Source organism: Schistocerca piceifrons, chromosome 9 (genome assembly GCF_021461385.2).
Source record: "Schistocerca piceifrons isolate TAMUIC-IGC-003096 chromosome 9, iqSchPice1.1, whole genome shotgun sequence".
NCBI classification, from domain to species: Eukaryota; Metazoa; Arthropoda; class Insecta; order Orthoptera; family Acrididae; genus Schistocerca; species Schistocerca piceifrons.
The window spans coordinates 18,391,231-18,407,589 of NC_060146.1; the positions used below are offsets into that span (position 1 = coordinate 18,391,231).

General features: G+C 40.7%; 1 protein-coding gene across 4 annotated transcripts in view; it reads right to left on the reverse strand.

The window, feature by feature from the left end:
• The window catches only part of LOC124717226 (zinc finger protein 271-like), a 131,172-nt gene extending 125,755 nt beyond the window's left edge, over positions 1-5,417 (reverse strand). The window contains exon 1 of one of the 4 annotated variants that reach the window (XM_047244017.1): positions 4,601-5,417. In XM_047244017.1, the coding sequence (XP_047099973.1) occupies positions 4,601-4,603 (3 nt within the window). In that variant the 5' untranslated portion in view covers positions 4,604-5,417. The other 3 variants (XM_047244018.1, XM_047244020.1, XM_047244022.1) reach the window with 3 other exon arrangements.
• Positions 5,418-16,359: the final 10,942 nt, after the last annotated feature.

Here is a 16,359-nt window from a genome sequence, read left to right on the forward strand (position 1 = left end):
TTTTTTTCTTTTTACCCATATCTACTCATAGCTAAGACATTATTATGATTGAATAGAGCCAAAAAGGAGAACATGATAAATGTAGCCGCACGGGATTAGCTGAGCAGTCTAAGGTGCTGCAGTCATGGACTGTGCGGCTGGTCCCGGCGGAGGTTCGAGTCCTCCCTCGGGCATGGGTGTTTGTCCTTAGGATAATTTAAGTTAAGTAGTGTGTAAGCTTAGGGACTGATGACCTTAGCATTTAAGTCCCATAAGATTTCACACACATTTGAACATTTTTGATAAATGTAAACTATAAATTATTCATATAAAATAAACTTATGCAGATACTAGAACCATCCACACAGGGTCATTTGCATACACATTGGCTAACGTATGTGGTGGTATAATTTTTGGTGGCAGACTGGTCCAATGGCTCCACCAACAATTAAAATGCAAAACACATTAGCAGGTATGTGTCCACAAATTGCGTGTGTGGGTGTGTCTAGTATGTAAAGAAGTACACTTGTACACCTATTGGTGGGTGTTGTTAAATTGTAACCAAGAAATTAGACAGTTTTAGCTCCTTTGTGGCAAATGAGTTGTTAAGATTAGAAAAAAATACAACTGTTTTGTTTAATAGGTAAATTCAAAGTGGTATATCACAAGGATGTCTAAAATTATTTTGTAAATAATTTAGGAGTAGCCTAAAGGAGACCACTCCCCAAATATCAGAAGCATCAAGTCATCAACAGGCACCACACTAAAGACAAAGAAAACTTACTAGTGTGTTTTGTGTGTGTATTTGCACCTTACCTCGACAAAGGATTCATTCTGAAAGCTAGCAAGTTTTCTTTTTGTTTTGTGTGTGCCTGTCAATGGCTTAACACTTCTGCTACTCAATGAATGGTCATCTTTACTTCCAAATAATTTACATTCTACCAGAACTTTTCTAATATACTGAAAATTACTTTGTGTTTCACAGTTGGATTGAAATGTTGGCCCTGACTTTACCATTTTACACAACTGAATGTTTGGACAATTCAGAGTAGCATCAAACCATTCTCAATTGCTATAAAAATGCATTACAATAACTGAACAAATTCCAGCCTAATCAACAATGACCGCTGCAAGTACACCCTGGTTGTGATGGTGAAACATGTCCAGTGATCTGCTTCTAATATAAAGATTTGCTTCTTGTTCAGTTTGAGTCCCTCCAAAAGCACTGTGCAGCTCTTTTGAAGAAGGGAAAAAATAAAATTAAAAAAGTCATTAAATGGTTTAAGTGTTTTTATCAAGTAAAAGCAGGCTAATTAACATAACTCACAAAACTGTGGCCAATAAGCCAGAAGGTGTTCACAAAAAACCCGCTACTTCGTCATTCTCCTCGGAAGGCTTCAGATGGTAGTGATTAGCAAATGGAACCTGCAGAAAGAGTCAATTATACTGTCCAAAGTCTTGCCCATTTCCCTACAAAATTGTAAAAGGTTTCAAAATAATATTCACATGGCTACATAAAGAGCAAGACTTGCCAAATACAAAGTGAGATTTGTGGTCACATTCCAGATGGGTTTAAGCCACAGACAAAACACTAATGATTAGCAATGCTGATTTGATTGTGATGACTTGTTAAGTGAGTAAAAAAAAGAAGTGCTTCAAATTCTGAGCTTTGCAAATGTTAACACTCCCTCCAAAATGTTGGTTGGTACCAAGAGCTGACTTCTGAATGTATCACTTCAACCAAAAAGGTAAAAAAGCAAGGAAGCTTAAACAGTACAGTGCTATGCACACAATGCCTGTCAAGATGACGAGAAGTCCTTTCTGATACAAAAACAGTTTCAGCCTTGAGGATGATGATTTAGTCAGGTTCAAAATGTGTTAAAAGTGACAATAATAGAATTTTTTGTATAAGATATATAGTTATCAGATTAAAGACTGGTTTAGGGTGGGAGAAAGTGGTGGTAATATTTCACAATATGGCATCAAAATTTCCACAAATTTTATAAAAAATTACTCACGCATGAAGACAATATCATCATCTAGATAGTCACAAATACGAGATGCTGTTTGGCTGAACTGATAACAGGTTCCTTATTTGCATATCTGCAAAATGCCACACAAAATTGCCGTTTTGTTAATTCATGTCTGAAGGAGGGTATTTTCCAGCTAGTATCTTGCTGTTGTACAAAGAGGGAGATCTAATGTGCTCTAACAACTACAGACCAGTTAGTCTGTGACCCATTTTTTCAAAAGTTATTGAAAAAAATAACATACATTAGATTTATGTTGAATTTTTGAAAGAAATAGTACCATAAATGGTAGGCAGTTTGAGTTCCAGAAAGCGAAATCTGTAGTTTCCGTTACATTTGAATGTATAAATATAATCTCAGTGGTGTTAGATAAAGGCCAAAGTCCTCTTGATATATTTTGTGACTTATCTAAACCTCTCAACCTAGTTGACTATGACATTTTAATAACGAAACTTGACCACTAAGGAATTAGAGGAACAGCTCTTGATATCACTATATCATATCTGCAAATCAAAACAATCAGCAGAACTGCAATCCAAACAAAAGAAATATTTGTCAGCATTTCGAGAAAGTAAGTCACAGTCTACCACAGGGTAGCATATTAGTACCTCTATTGTTCCCGTTGTTTATAAATGATTTATCTATAAACAAGTGACATGTACCTTTTTTTGTGTTTAGGTAATAGGCCTACCACTAGCATGACCACCACTGACAAAAATTTACAGGATACAATATCAGAAGTCACAATGAAACTTGAGTCTCTCACTCAGTGGCTCGATACCAATAGGCTAATCCTCATTAATGAGAAAACTAAAGCAATATTGTTCAAAAACAATAATAGAAAAAAATAGAGGAATTCTCATAGCTGAAGACACTCAATATAAATGTTATTTACAACACAAAATTCTTAGGGTTCACCGTAGATTGTCACCATAACTAGCAGACAAAGATCCACGACATTTGTTCTCTGAATCATTATTACACTAATAACAGATGATGTTACGTGGATGGTATATTTCTCAATTAGCAACCGGTATAATGGCTAGTGCAAGAAAACAAACAGCTGTAAGCCACTATGCAAAAAAAAAAAAAAAAAAAAAAAAAAAAAACCCACTTAAATTCTAACTTACAATATGTATACATACAAAATACCACTTTTTCATGGTCAAAAATAGAACAAACTCATTAAAAATGAAGACATACATAGCCACGCTACTGGAAACTGTATAAAATTAGGTGTTCAACAAAACACAGGTAAATGTGGATAAAAGTTTGCTTATATGGCAATAAAACTGTTCAACTATTTACCACTTCATATTACAAACATCAGCTTAAAAGAAAAATTTAAACAAACAATAAAAGCAATCTTGTAAAATGTCCTTTCTATTCAGTCGATGAATTCACAGTAAAAAAAAAAGGGGGGGGGAAATAACAGAATTAAACTGTGTAAAGATTGAGTATACAGTAAATGAAAAATGTGTCATTATGTATCGTGTTATTGTATTTAATAATGCTATACCTGTGGTAATGAAATAGTGTATGTGATTATTATTTTGTAAAGTTGACAATGCAAATATTTGTTTGGATCTGATCCTTATATGTGCAGCCAAAGCTGCTCAATAAATAAACAAACTGGTTCACTTGGTGTGGATGAGCCAACATATAATTAACTAAGTATGTTTTTATTAGATTTCATTCCTTTCCCGATCTAACACAAGATATGGCAAATACATTACTGGGCAACCTGCTTATTAATAAACAAAGTCCAGATTGCACAGCAATGACTCAAAATCCTCAAGTCTTCCAATGTTGATATGGAATCCATACGAAAACAAATATCACATATTTATTGTGAATTGTGGTTTATTTGTCTCATAACATATATAATCCGAATCATTTGATTCAGGTACAGGACACAAGTCAAATTGTGGTAAAATTTCGCCATAAACAAAACCATATGATGTTAACAGACAGCATCATAATAATAATTTTATAATACAATTTTGTTACACACACATACAATAAAATCTAACACTTAATTACCCTTTGCTCAAGTGATCATTTCATCCTCTACGAATTCTTTTATTGAATAGTAGTATTTGTTCCACAGAATCTGCTGTAGCCTCGGTTTTAAAATTTCGTGCTTCCTATTACATACGATTTTGCCCATTAACATCTTGCATATGGTCACTCCCATATACTGTGGAGTCCGTGCATATAATTTCAACTTCTGTGTGGGTAGCATAAAATTATTTTTATTTCTCGTGTTACAAAAATAATTTTATGCTACCCATACACCAGTTGAAATTATATGCACGGACTCCACAGTATATGGGGATGACAATAGACAACAAGCTAATGGGCAAAAACATATGCTGTATGAATCATATTACAGTATTATATAACTGCATGTTCCATGCGCTCCTAGATTATAGCATGTACTGCACACATTATCTTACTAACGTAGCTTAAGTAAAATTATTATGGCCCTTGTATAGTCTGCCTGACACTTCATACAACTGTGCCGGAAAAATGTAACTTCCAACGATAGAGAGTGCACACAGTCCATTCAACAGTTATCATACACTCACCATATCCGAAGCGAATGTTATGAATTTAAATCAAGAGCACATGTTCGAAACTTCCATTCGTAAATTTCTTAAAATCAGCAACAGCTGCACACCTTGCAATGTAAACTTTACGTTCAGGCGAAATGTACTATGTCGGTACCAACACTAAGAGAAAAATTTACGGTTTTTGCTGCAGTGATGGTGCATCATCATAGTGTGCCGCAAATTACGTGTAATTTAAGACATGTGTACTGCATGTATAAACAGTTACTATCCACCATTTCTATGACAAATATTTAAATTACTTCCCATAATAACATATAGATTTTGTAACATGATGGTACACCTGCATCGTAATCGATGAAAAACAAAACCATGCCGATGTTCGTGATAGACAATGTTTACTCCTAAACTCCAATCAGTTTTGAAAAACAAGGTCCTAGGGAAGCAATTAGCAAGCGTAGTCCTACTAAGCTAACGGGAAGATAAGTTTATAAAAGTAACTGCTAGATAAGTTTTGTGCCTGAATTGATCATTTTGGGTCCATTTCCATCACTGAAACTGTGCCGGACCAGTATTCGATCGTGAGACCTTTCGTTGGCAAGGGCTGTGACTGTGAGGGCGGGTCGTGAGTCGTTTTCGAATAGCTCAGTCATTGGAGCATTAGCCTGCGAGAGGCAAAGTTACTGGGTTTGAATCCCGGTCCGGCACACAGTTTTTATCTGCCGGAACTATATGGATTTCTACTATCGCAATAAGATGCCATGTAGTGATGGGGAGCTCGTGAATGAGTCGATCAAATGAACGCTTCACTCCAGTGAAGTGTGAACTAACCACTCAATTTCAATGAACTGGGCAACTGGCACTTCAAACTCTTCACAGATAGCACACTCCACACTTTTGTCTAGTTCACTCACTCTCTTCCACTCTCCCTTTTCCACTACATCGGCGCTACGTCACTCATTCTCCCTTCACTTCAGTCCTCCCTCTACTGTCTGTCGACGAATCGCGCGGTGAAATACACTTACAAGGGGAGGCCGCCAGTTGTGAAATTTAGATTCCATTCATACTGCGCATAATAAAAGCTCATGGCCAGAGGTGTAATGTGGCAAAGCACCAAGATGCACTTCTCAGCCGTTGTCGAGAAAATCTACAGTTAAAGAAACCGTTGCCGTGAAATACTCTCTACGATCAATAATTTTCTATAGCGCCGTGGCGCAGCGGTACGTGTTCGGGTTCGTAATCCAAAGGTCGCCGGATCGAATCTCGCACCATGCAACTTCTTTTATTATTAGTTTATTGTAATTCAAATATATATATACTAATTTTCGACGATGTTATAAGTTGCGCTATGGACCGCATCTACCTTCTTTCGAAGTTAGCAGGCAACTGCGCTGTTATGCAGCGGCTCGTTTCGGCCCATTCAACGTCTGTCCTTCAAGTGTAACGAGCGAGTAACGGAGTTTATATTTCATACCTGCCACAGAAAATTTGTGTTCGTGGGGTTTCTATTCTAATTCGAACGTTTGACTTACGCTATACGTATTCGTTTCGGAATATCGTTTCTACGTCTTCCGTTAACTATACGTGGTTAACATTATGAAGACAATTAATAACATTTGTGAAATACAACTTTGTTTGCGGGAAACATAATGATGTTCGAAGTCGCCAGTTTTTCCACGACAAACGACTTTCAACAACTTATTATATGCATAATTATTGCAACTGATTGCCGGGAATTTTATATATATATATATATATATATATATATATATATATATATATAATAAAATACTCTCTACGATCAATAATTTTCTATAGCGCCGTGGCGCAGCGCTACATGTTCGGGTTCGTAATGCAAAGGTCGCCGGATCGAATCTCGCGCCATACAACTTTTTTTTTTATATATATTTTGTAATTTTGTATATATTTTGTAATTTTAATTTTTGTGTGTATATATATATATATATATATATATACAAAAATTAAAATTACAAAATATATATATTACAAAATTACAAAATATATATAAAAAAAAGTTGTATGGCGCGAGATTCGATCCGGCGACCTTTGCATTACCAACCCGAGCGCTTACCGCTGCGTCACTGCGCTGTAGGAAATCGTTAATCGTAGAGAGTATTTCACAGCAACGGTTTCTTTTAACTGTCGATTTTCTCGACAACGGCTGAGAAGCGCATCTCGGTGCTTTGCCACATTACACCTCTGGCCATGAGCTTCTATTATGCGCAGTATGAATTGAATCTGATTTTCACAATTGGCGGCCTCCCCTTGTTAGAGCAACAGTTGCACTTTGCTTTCCCATCACCTAAACCGGCGAAGAAACCCCAAATTTCACTACTTTTAGGCGATCGTGAGTTGCTAGCCATTGTATAAGAGTGAACAGAAAGAAAAACTGCTTTACGAATAAAATAATGAGGGATTTTACCTGAAATCGTACCAATGACTACAGGTGACAGTTTGCGTTTTGAATTTAGAGGGTTATTATTCTTAACAAAATTAAAATATACAGGAAAACTTCTGAATAATTACGTAACGTAGGTATATAGACTTTGTGACAGTGGTAAACATACTCATTCCATTTTGGATTAAATTTTAAAAGGAACATAAAATTGGACTGCATTTTGTTGGTAGCCCTAGTTTTCAGTCCATGAATAAAACAAATAAGGCTTCACTTGGCAGATGAAGACTTATTTTGGCGCTTCATGAGAAAATGTCGAGCAAGATTAAACGTAATACCTTCTTTATATGTGACATGCTTCTCTGTTTATCTTTCCTTTGTCCCCTTCGACCATGCTCTATTTAAGTTAACTCACGTCAGACGGTGTAAGACGCAAAACGTTGCGTGTACGTTACTGCATAGTTCGGCCATCTGTTGGTAAAATTATGAAGTATTACGAAGCTTTATTGTACGAGTGAGGCGAAGCGAGCGTAGCCGCGGCTGAGCGGCGAACTGGGCAACTTCGCCAGGCTTCCGTACTTCATGAATGAACTACTTCATTTGAATGCTTCACGGCAAAGAGTGAAATGAATGAAGTAGTTCACGGGAATGAACGAGTTCGACCCATCTCTAATGCCATGTGCTAAAGCGGACGGGTGTTATCGGCAGTGCTGGTGGGCAGGAAATCGCGTATCTGTTAAAAATTACAGTGAATGAGAAGTCACAGATATCACAATAACAACTTCACAGAATCTAATTGCGATTTGAGCCACAATTAGCAGTCGCAAGTAGCATTTCACATTCGTCACCGTGTGCCATCTGTTGGCCTAATTTCGTACTGCTTTCTGAAAACCAGGTTTCATGTTATGGAATTAGCTGCGACTTCAGTGACAAGTCGTGGCTAGAAATCGCAAGTAGCAATTCAGCAGGTTCAAATTTTTTCTGGAGTATATCGATTGTGTTGTGTCGGAAATCATTTTCCATATATTGCCGAAATGCTGTCAAAATCATTGGATGGCAGAGCGTGTATAACAGTAAATCAAAAGGACTAAACCAAATAGCCTGTAAATATAATAGCGGAAATTTACACAAGACTGCATTAGTTCCGTAAGAGACAAGTATAGACCTTGGCACGAAGCAACAGCGCACAGCGGTGACATCTAGCGGCTCGAAATGATAACTATGTTTTGGTCGCCCGCTAGCACGTAATCACGCATGAAATGAAGTTTGAGATGTCTTGGATTTGACTCTCATACGTAAAGTAATGGGCACAAGAAGGTATTTAATGAATCATAGGTTGGGAATCTTGGCATAAAGGAAATATTTTTTTCTGTGGAATAAACAATTTTATTCGTCAGAGAACTGAATGTGAGACTATATAACTAATTACAATTGACGTCTTACAAAAGTTATTTCACCACACATGCATAATTTTCTGCAATTTGACATTTTTGCAGAAGAATCGTTTATTTTATTTACATATGCTTTAAACAGCACCGAAAAGTATTTGTTAGCCAACAAGAGGAAACAATTTTCGCGAACACCCTCTACAGCAGCACAGACTCAGCAGTCTATGGACCAATATGTTTCTAACTTCACAAGTGCTTTCCAATAAAAAATTACAATAATGACCCTGAAAATGTCAGACATTGTAAAAGATTAGAATTTTGCATACTCATAGGGAAAAAGATCACATTTTGCGTGTTTCACACTTTTTTATAAACATATGAAAGGTGTGTGTGTCATGATAATTTTGCTCCGTTGATACGAAAGCAATTTTACATTCACTGTGCTAATTTCTGATTACGGCCCAACAAATAACATAATTATCTGCATTTCTTTGTACAGCAGCTACTGCATCCTTAATTCCATCAGGGGGCGACATTACCGATAGACCTATTACTGACACGAACTGTGAGGTTCTTCACCTACAGATCTTTTTGTGTAATAAGAAATGCTGCAACATCGAATTCACAGTTACTGCTTTATGGTGAAGATAACAAGCTGTTTATCATAACTGTCCTAAGAGCACTGCGAAATTTTGATGCATCTGGGGTAACATTGTTACACCCTTTACCTCTCACTATGGCAAATACATTTTCAATACCAGCCTGTGTCAGTCTCATGGTAAAAAGAAGCTTGAAATTAAACCTTCCATTTAATTCTGATCACAAATACTTTAGAGCAGTTTATCTAATACAACATTGAATTGTTGTTCCACATCATCTCGCTTTCTCTTCTTTTGGCTTGGTCTGAAATTCTTTCCTCTCTGTCGGGCAATACTGAACGAACAGAACCAGGCCAAATACTGAAACGAGGAGAATAAAATGTTTCATGTAGCAGCAGTAATGTAATAAATCACTGGACAGGCGTTAAATATAGCCATTTTATTGCTTTACAAACAACTCTTACCCTTGGCTTAGTAAATTCTTGTTCTTGTTCTTGAAGTCCTTCTCTACTCCTATTTAAATGCTCTGGACCTTTTTTCTAAATATTTCGTCAAGATCTGCCCTACTACTACGAATAATCCACTGTTTACATATAAAAATAACAAAAAGCTCGTTAGAAATAAAAAGAAATTATAAGATATAATTGAAATTATAAGAAGTACAACTAACTCACTGAAAGAAAATAACCACAAATTTACATAAACAGTTACATTTCTTTATTCCTCTGGAATATGGAGGAAGACTTTCGATCACTTTGTTGCCGGTAATTATTGCAACCATATATGTCACAAATAACACCTCTACCTGTCATTTTCAGCTGATGAACAAAAGAAACTATCTTTCAAGTAACCTCTCCTAGTTGTTTACACATGCCAATCTGTTAGTATCTATCTAATGTCTGCACTGGCTTCGTGGAAGAAGGCATTACGAGAACGGAAACTGTAAAATTTCCTCTAACTGCAACTGTAACAATTCGCAATCAACATTAACCTCAATCTCCACACAAGTCATCCTTGTTTACTCCAAGTTTCATTTATGATATAGTCACGTAGAAGAAGGTGTAACTAGATGAATGGTGAACACTAACTTCACTTAACGAAGGTTTATTCAGCACATGCACATACAAGAGCGCGGTGCGAACTGCCTCCGGCCAGAACACATACAGTATATATACAGCTACAGTACACTCCAGTACAATGCTTCTTGACATTTGTGGATACTTCTAGAATGTACTCGAACAGAATATAGAAATTAAAATTGTACAGTCCGGTGAGTTTTGAACTCACGACCCCCCATGCAACAGTTTAGTCTCATAACCACCATACGACAGTGTTATTCAGCTTCTGCGACAATCCGTTTATATCTTTCTCAAAGTCAACGTAAATGTGCGTGTCAGCTTGAGAGAACTAGGGATAGTAACAGTCTACTGTCAATCTCAAGCTATGTTTACAAGTGAGAGGTTTTTCACTCTCAGAGAGCTATTGCGAGTAAAACAGCGCCGAGAATCAGGTCGCCGGGAATGTCCTCGAGTGGGACAAAATAATCAAATAGTCCCTCTCTGCGAGTTACTTTGCCCAAGTGAGAGTTATTCTCGGTGAGATTTACGGTAATACTGTAGTATTTGCAGTCACTAGTGGAGAGCTCTTTCAACTCTGATCCTCACTCCCCCTTCTTTCCTCTGTCCTTTTCCCGGGCTCCCTCTCCCCACCCTTCCATCCTCTTTCTTCCTCACCTCCCCTCTCTTTGCCCCCTTCTCTCCCCCGCGTCCTTTTCCATTTCCCTCCTCTGCCTACTCTCATTCCCTCTCGCGTCTGCCCTTCTCCCCCTTTATTAGTCCTCTCCCTCCTTGGTTCCCCCCTTTCCGGTTTTTCCTCTCCTCCCTCCTTGTTTTTCCCCCTCCTGCAGGTCCCCCCCCCCCCCCCCCATCTGCCTTTGGCTCGGGAGTGTCGTCTTTGTGCTGCCACTTTCGTGCAGTGTTCTACAGTGAGTGTTCTACAGTGCGTGTTTTACAGTGAGTGTTCCGTGTTGTGTTTTTTGGGACTTGTTGCGAACGGCCATCATACTGTCGCTGGGTGTGCCTTTTATCTCTTGCGAACAGAAACCAGACTGTCGCCATGTTTTTTAATTGTGTGTCTACTATGTTACTTGTCTCATTCCTGTGTCTTTTATCTACATTGCCAACCCCTTTTGCTTTCTGTTTTAACTTTCCGCAATTTTACGCCATTTTACACTTTAAATCACCATTTTATCGCCTGTTTTTCCTTGTTTCTTTCTTCTTCCTTTATTTAAAAAAAAGTCTGTAGGCTGTAGAGCAGCGTAGTAAGCTGCTGCCAGCCTGCCCCCTTCGGGGGGAATTGAAACTCAATAAAGAAAAAAAAAAAAGGGAGCTCTTTTGATGAATTCGAGCAAGAGGCAAGTTGCCACTATTATTGTAATAGCTATTTGCAGAAAAAGAAAGAAAAGCAAGTGAAAGAAGAACGCAAGTTAAAAAGTGGATAGACAGGTGAAGTGAATTAGGCGCAACCCAAACGCTAAACTGGGAACTACAAACTAAGGATGCCCAGGTGTTCCGGATATTTTGCAGATTAATGAGCTGTGAAGTGCAGTTTCTTAACGATTCTCTTGGATCAGAAGTAAAAAGAGTTACAAAAAGGAGACGAGCAATATCCTTACTGGATAGAGGGATGGTTACCTTGCGATAAGCCAGTCTCACGTTAAAATATTTTGTCTCTTAGAACAGCCGCACATTTCAATGTACTGCCGCCCAATGATTCTCAACTACCATTTTTCAGATCATTCATACAGCAACCAACAGTAACTCTTTTGCATCTCCATTTGCGCAATTGGATCACTAAAGAAACTTGTGCGACAATTTATGTGGGTCTGAAAGCGAAGTACTTACCGGTATAACGTAAACATCTTGTGGCGTTTATGCCACACCTCTCCCCACATGTTATTATACCCTCTTAAGACAAAAATAAACGAAGCACCATGAAGGAATCATCCGAATGGGACGGAAATCGGTAGATGTGATGTACAGAAACAGACAAACAAATTATCACAGTTTCAGAAAAATTCGATGATTTAGTCAAGAGAAAAGGCTTCACAAATTAAGGAAGCCAATAACGCGTTGGTCCACCTCTGGCCCTTATGCAAGCCTTGACACTGATTGCTGAGAGTTGTTGGATGTCCTCTTGAGGGATACTGTGCAAAATTCTGTTCAATTGGAGCGTTAGATAGTCAAAATCCAGATATGGTTGGAGGGCCGTTCCCAATTAAGGAGAGATCCAGCGACATTGCTGGCCAGTGCACGGTTTGGCAAGCAATAGAAATACTCGGCGTGAGAGGACGGGCATTATCTTGCTGAAATGTAACCCCAAAACAGCTTGCGATGAAGAGCAACAAAGTTGGGCTTAGAAGATCGTCGATGTTGCGCTGTTCTGTAAGGATGTTGCGGAAGACAACCAATGGGGTCCTGGCTATGAAAATAAATGGCATCGTAGATAATCGCTCTTGACTGTCAGTCCGCGTGGTGGGCAAGTCAGTGGCGTCTCCAGACATATCTTAGCTGGTCATTGGGGGGGGGGGGACTCATCACTGAAGACAATTCTACTCCAGTCAACGTGATTTCAAGCCTGACACCACTGCAAACGATCTTGTTAGTGTGCAGACGTCAACGTTGGTCGGCTCAACACACTTTGTGTGACGCACCTATTAACGGTCCTTATGGTCACTGAAACAACAGTTGTACATCGGATCGATGATGATGATGAATCCGTGGCTCTGAGTGCCTGTCTCTCCTCATGTTCTGCCGTCTCTCTAGATCGACCACTTCCTTCTCGACGCTGTGTTTGGCAATGTTTCACCCACTCCTGCCAACATCGTCGAAAAGTGGCGTTGGTCCCGGTGTAACCGCGACCAGAACGGTCGTGGGGTTGCCGTGAAGGAAAGCGCGGTGGGACCCACAGAGTGGCCCGCACAGAACAACACAAACAGGACAGGACGGACACAACAACGAAGGACAACCGAGCGAGACCATACGAACAACAAGCAAGAAACAACAGAGTCACAAGAAAACCACACGAATCAACCACGTCCACTCACACATGGAACAAAATAACGTAAATACGCTTTTTTTCCTTTATTGTATTTCAATTGCCCATCGGGGCGGGCTGGCAGCAGCATATGCGCTGCTCTTCAGCTGAAAGACAGAACAAACAATAGAAGACATTTAAAAATAACAAATGAGAAAACATGGTGAACATATATATAAAAAAGGGGGAACATCATGGAAGACAATAGACAAAAAAGGGGTGACTGTAAAATGGAGATAAAAACTGTAAAAAAGTAGTGCACACGAAAAACCACACACTGGGATAATTAAAAGAACACAAGGTGCAGTATCACTGGAGCATAAAAGGCTCGACAGATGGTGTAGCACATAACAAACACTGACAGTAACACTAAGGCCAGCACACAATTAAAATCACACCTCTCGACACACAGGAGAAACATAAACACAACACTGACGTGGCACACTGACGATTATCAAAACAGAGGATCTGCCAGGCGCAAGGAGATGACGGAGACCGGAAGAAGGGAGGGAGGGAGGGGAAGAGAGGGGGGAGATGGGTGGGGGGCGCACTGAAGAGGACAGGCAGGGAGGGATGTGGGAAGGAAAGAGGCGAGGATGGGGTGCAGGTCTCAGGGGGGGGGGAAGGAGGAAAATCCGCTCTAGGAGAAGGAGGGGAGAGGAAAAAGGGAGCCCTGGGGAGGGGGCAACCAGGTCAGGTTATAGTTGGAAGGAAGGGTATATGTCATGGCGAAGTTCATCATCTGGGGGGGGGGGGGAGGTGCTGGAAATTGCCCTGATGAAGGAGATGGAGGGTGTGGAAGTGGAGAGAGGGACGGATACAGTGATAGAGGTGCAGCAACGGGCGGGGGGTGGAGAGGAAGGAGGAAACCAGTGGTGGGGGGGATCAAGCCTGTGGACAATATAAAGGATGTGGAGATGTTGGAGGGACAGGAGGAGGTGGGGGAAGGGGATGAGTTCATACAGGAGCTGTGTGGGGGAAGGAAGGCGGATACGGAAGGCAAGGCTGAGCGCATGGCGTTTGAGGATTTGGAGGGCCTTGTAAAAGCGGGTGGGGGCGGAGATCCAGGCAACGCTGGCATAACAGAGGATAGAACGGATGAGGGATTTGTTGGTGTGGAGGATGGTCGAAGGATGCAATCCCCATATGTCTGGCCAGACAGGAGTTTCAGGAAGTGGAGGTGGGAATGGGCTTTCTGGTGGACGGTCCGGAGGTGAGAGGTCCAGGTGAGGTGACAGTTGAGGTTGAGGCCAGGGTATCTCAGGGTGGGGGTGAGCTGGATGGGACGACCATAAAGGGTGAGGTAGAAATCATGGAGACGGAAGGAGCGGGTGGTGCGGCCTATGATGATGGTTTTGGAGGGATAGAGACGGAGGAACCACTTGTTACACCAAGTGGTGAACTGGTTAAGGTGGGTTTGGAGGGAGCGTTGGGACCATTGAAGGGTACGTAAATACGCTGTCTGAGGCGAGATGTCGATAGACGCACGAAACAATAGTTTGGCGGAGTGAGAGGCAAGTGCTTAAATACGTGATCGGGGACGCCGCTATTGGTTGCTGGGACCACGTGTTCCACTGTGGCGCCCTCACATTAAACGTGGGCCAGGAAGCGCGCGCCGCCACGGCTTACGGCGTGACGGTGCAGAGACCTCTAGGGGTCTTCACGTCCATGCCATCTAGCGCGGATTCAAAACCCGCGGCGCGCAGTACCCGAGGTCCTATTCAAACCTCAGTAATTCGCTGATTGCTCCAACAGGCTTGTTTGAGCCCAAATACACGTCCTCCATCAAATACAAGATGTCCCACTCAAACCTCCATGATTGCAGGGACCCAGGACAGAAAACCACAGTAGATACAATGAAAAATGCACCACATTGTAAAGCATCTCAAAGACTTTATATTCCCGCGTCAGAAGTGCCAAATATCGTCGCCAGAGCGCAGCATGGTCGCATGAAATGAAAATGGCGACTTCACAGCAGCCCACACAGACAGTAGTGTGGTTTGCAGAAACAAAATCGCCGATTACTGTCATATGTATGTATTACCGTCGTATGTATGAATGTGATCCATTAAGGAATGATATAGAAAGTCTCTGGCAACAGGAAGTGTTCTGAAACATTCTGGCGGTGCACATTACGGAGTTTCAGAAGAGACAGTGGATAACATCAGACAAACGTTTCGCAGAAGCCCATATGCGTCAATTCGTCAAGCATCTAGGCAACTTGATGTACCTCGACCAACATTGCATCGTGTAGTTCACCAGCGTCTTTGTATGTGTGATTACAAAGCGCAAATTATGCAACATCTGACACCGAACGACAAACTCTGCTGACAACAATTTGCTGTGGATATGTTGCAGCGTATTGATATGGAAGCTTCCTGGAGAGATGTTTATTCTCAGATGCGGCAACCTCTCATCTATCAGGAAGGGTTAATAGGCATAATGTTCGGATTTGGGGTTAGCAAAATCCGCATGTTGTCATTGAACATGTTCGTAATAGCCTTAAAATAAACATCTGGTGCGGGCTAATGCAAAACAGGATCGCTGGACCCTTCTTAGCGGAACAGACGTGAATGGGTCAGTGTATCTGGACATGCTGGAGCAATTTTTGTATCCTCAGATACAAGACTTGCAATCCAACATCATTTTTCAACAAGATTGAGCTCCGCCGCATTGGTAAACGGCCGTTCGCAAGTTCTTGGGGAGGTTAAAATGGTTCAAATGGCTCTGAGCACTATGCGACTTAACTTCTGAGGTCATCAGACGCCTAGAAATTAGAACTAATTAAACCTAAATAACCTAAGGACATCACACACGTCCATGCCCGAGGCAGGATTCGAACCTGCCACCGTAGCGGTCGCTCGGTTCCAGACTGTAGCGCCTAGAACCGCACGGCCACTCCGGCGCGCTCTTGGGGAGGAAATTTCCCAGTCGTTGGGTCGGACGCGGAGGACCCATTTCCTGGCCGCCACGTTCACCCGACATTACGCCGCTTGATTTCTTCATGTGGGGATTCATGAAGGACTGTCTGTATGCGACCAAAGTGGACGATATTCCTACGTTACGACATCGTATCACTAATGCGATTGCAACAATAACAGAGGAAATGTTACAAAGAACTTGGCAAGAAACTGAATATAAACTCGATGTTCTTCGTGCTACAAATGGTTCACATGTAGAGGTGTATTGATGATAAATAAATAAATTCTTTGAGATGCTCTACAATGTGGTACATTTTTCATTGTCGTATCTGCTGCGGTTTTTTTTCCTCGGTCTTTG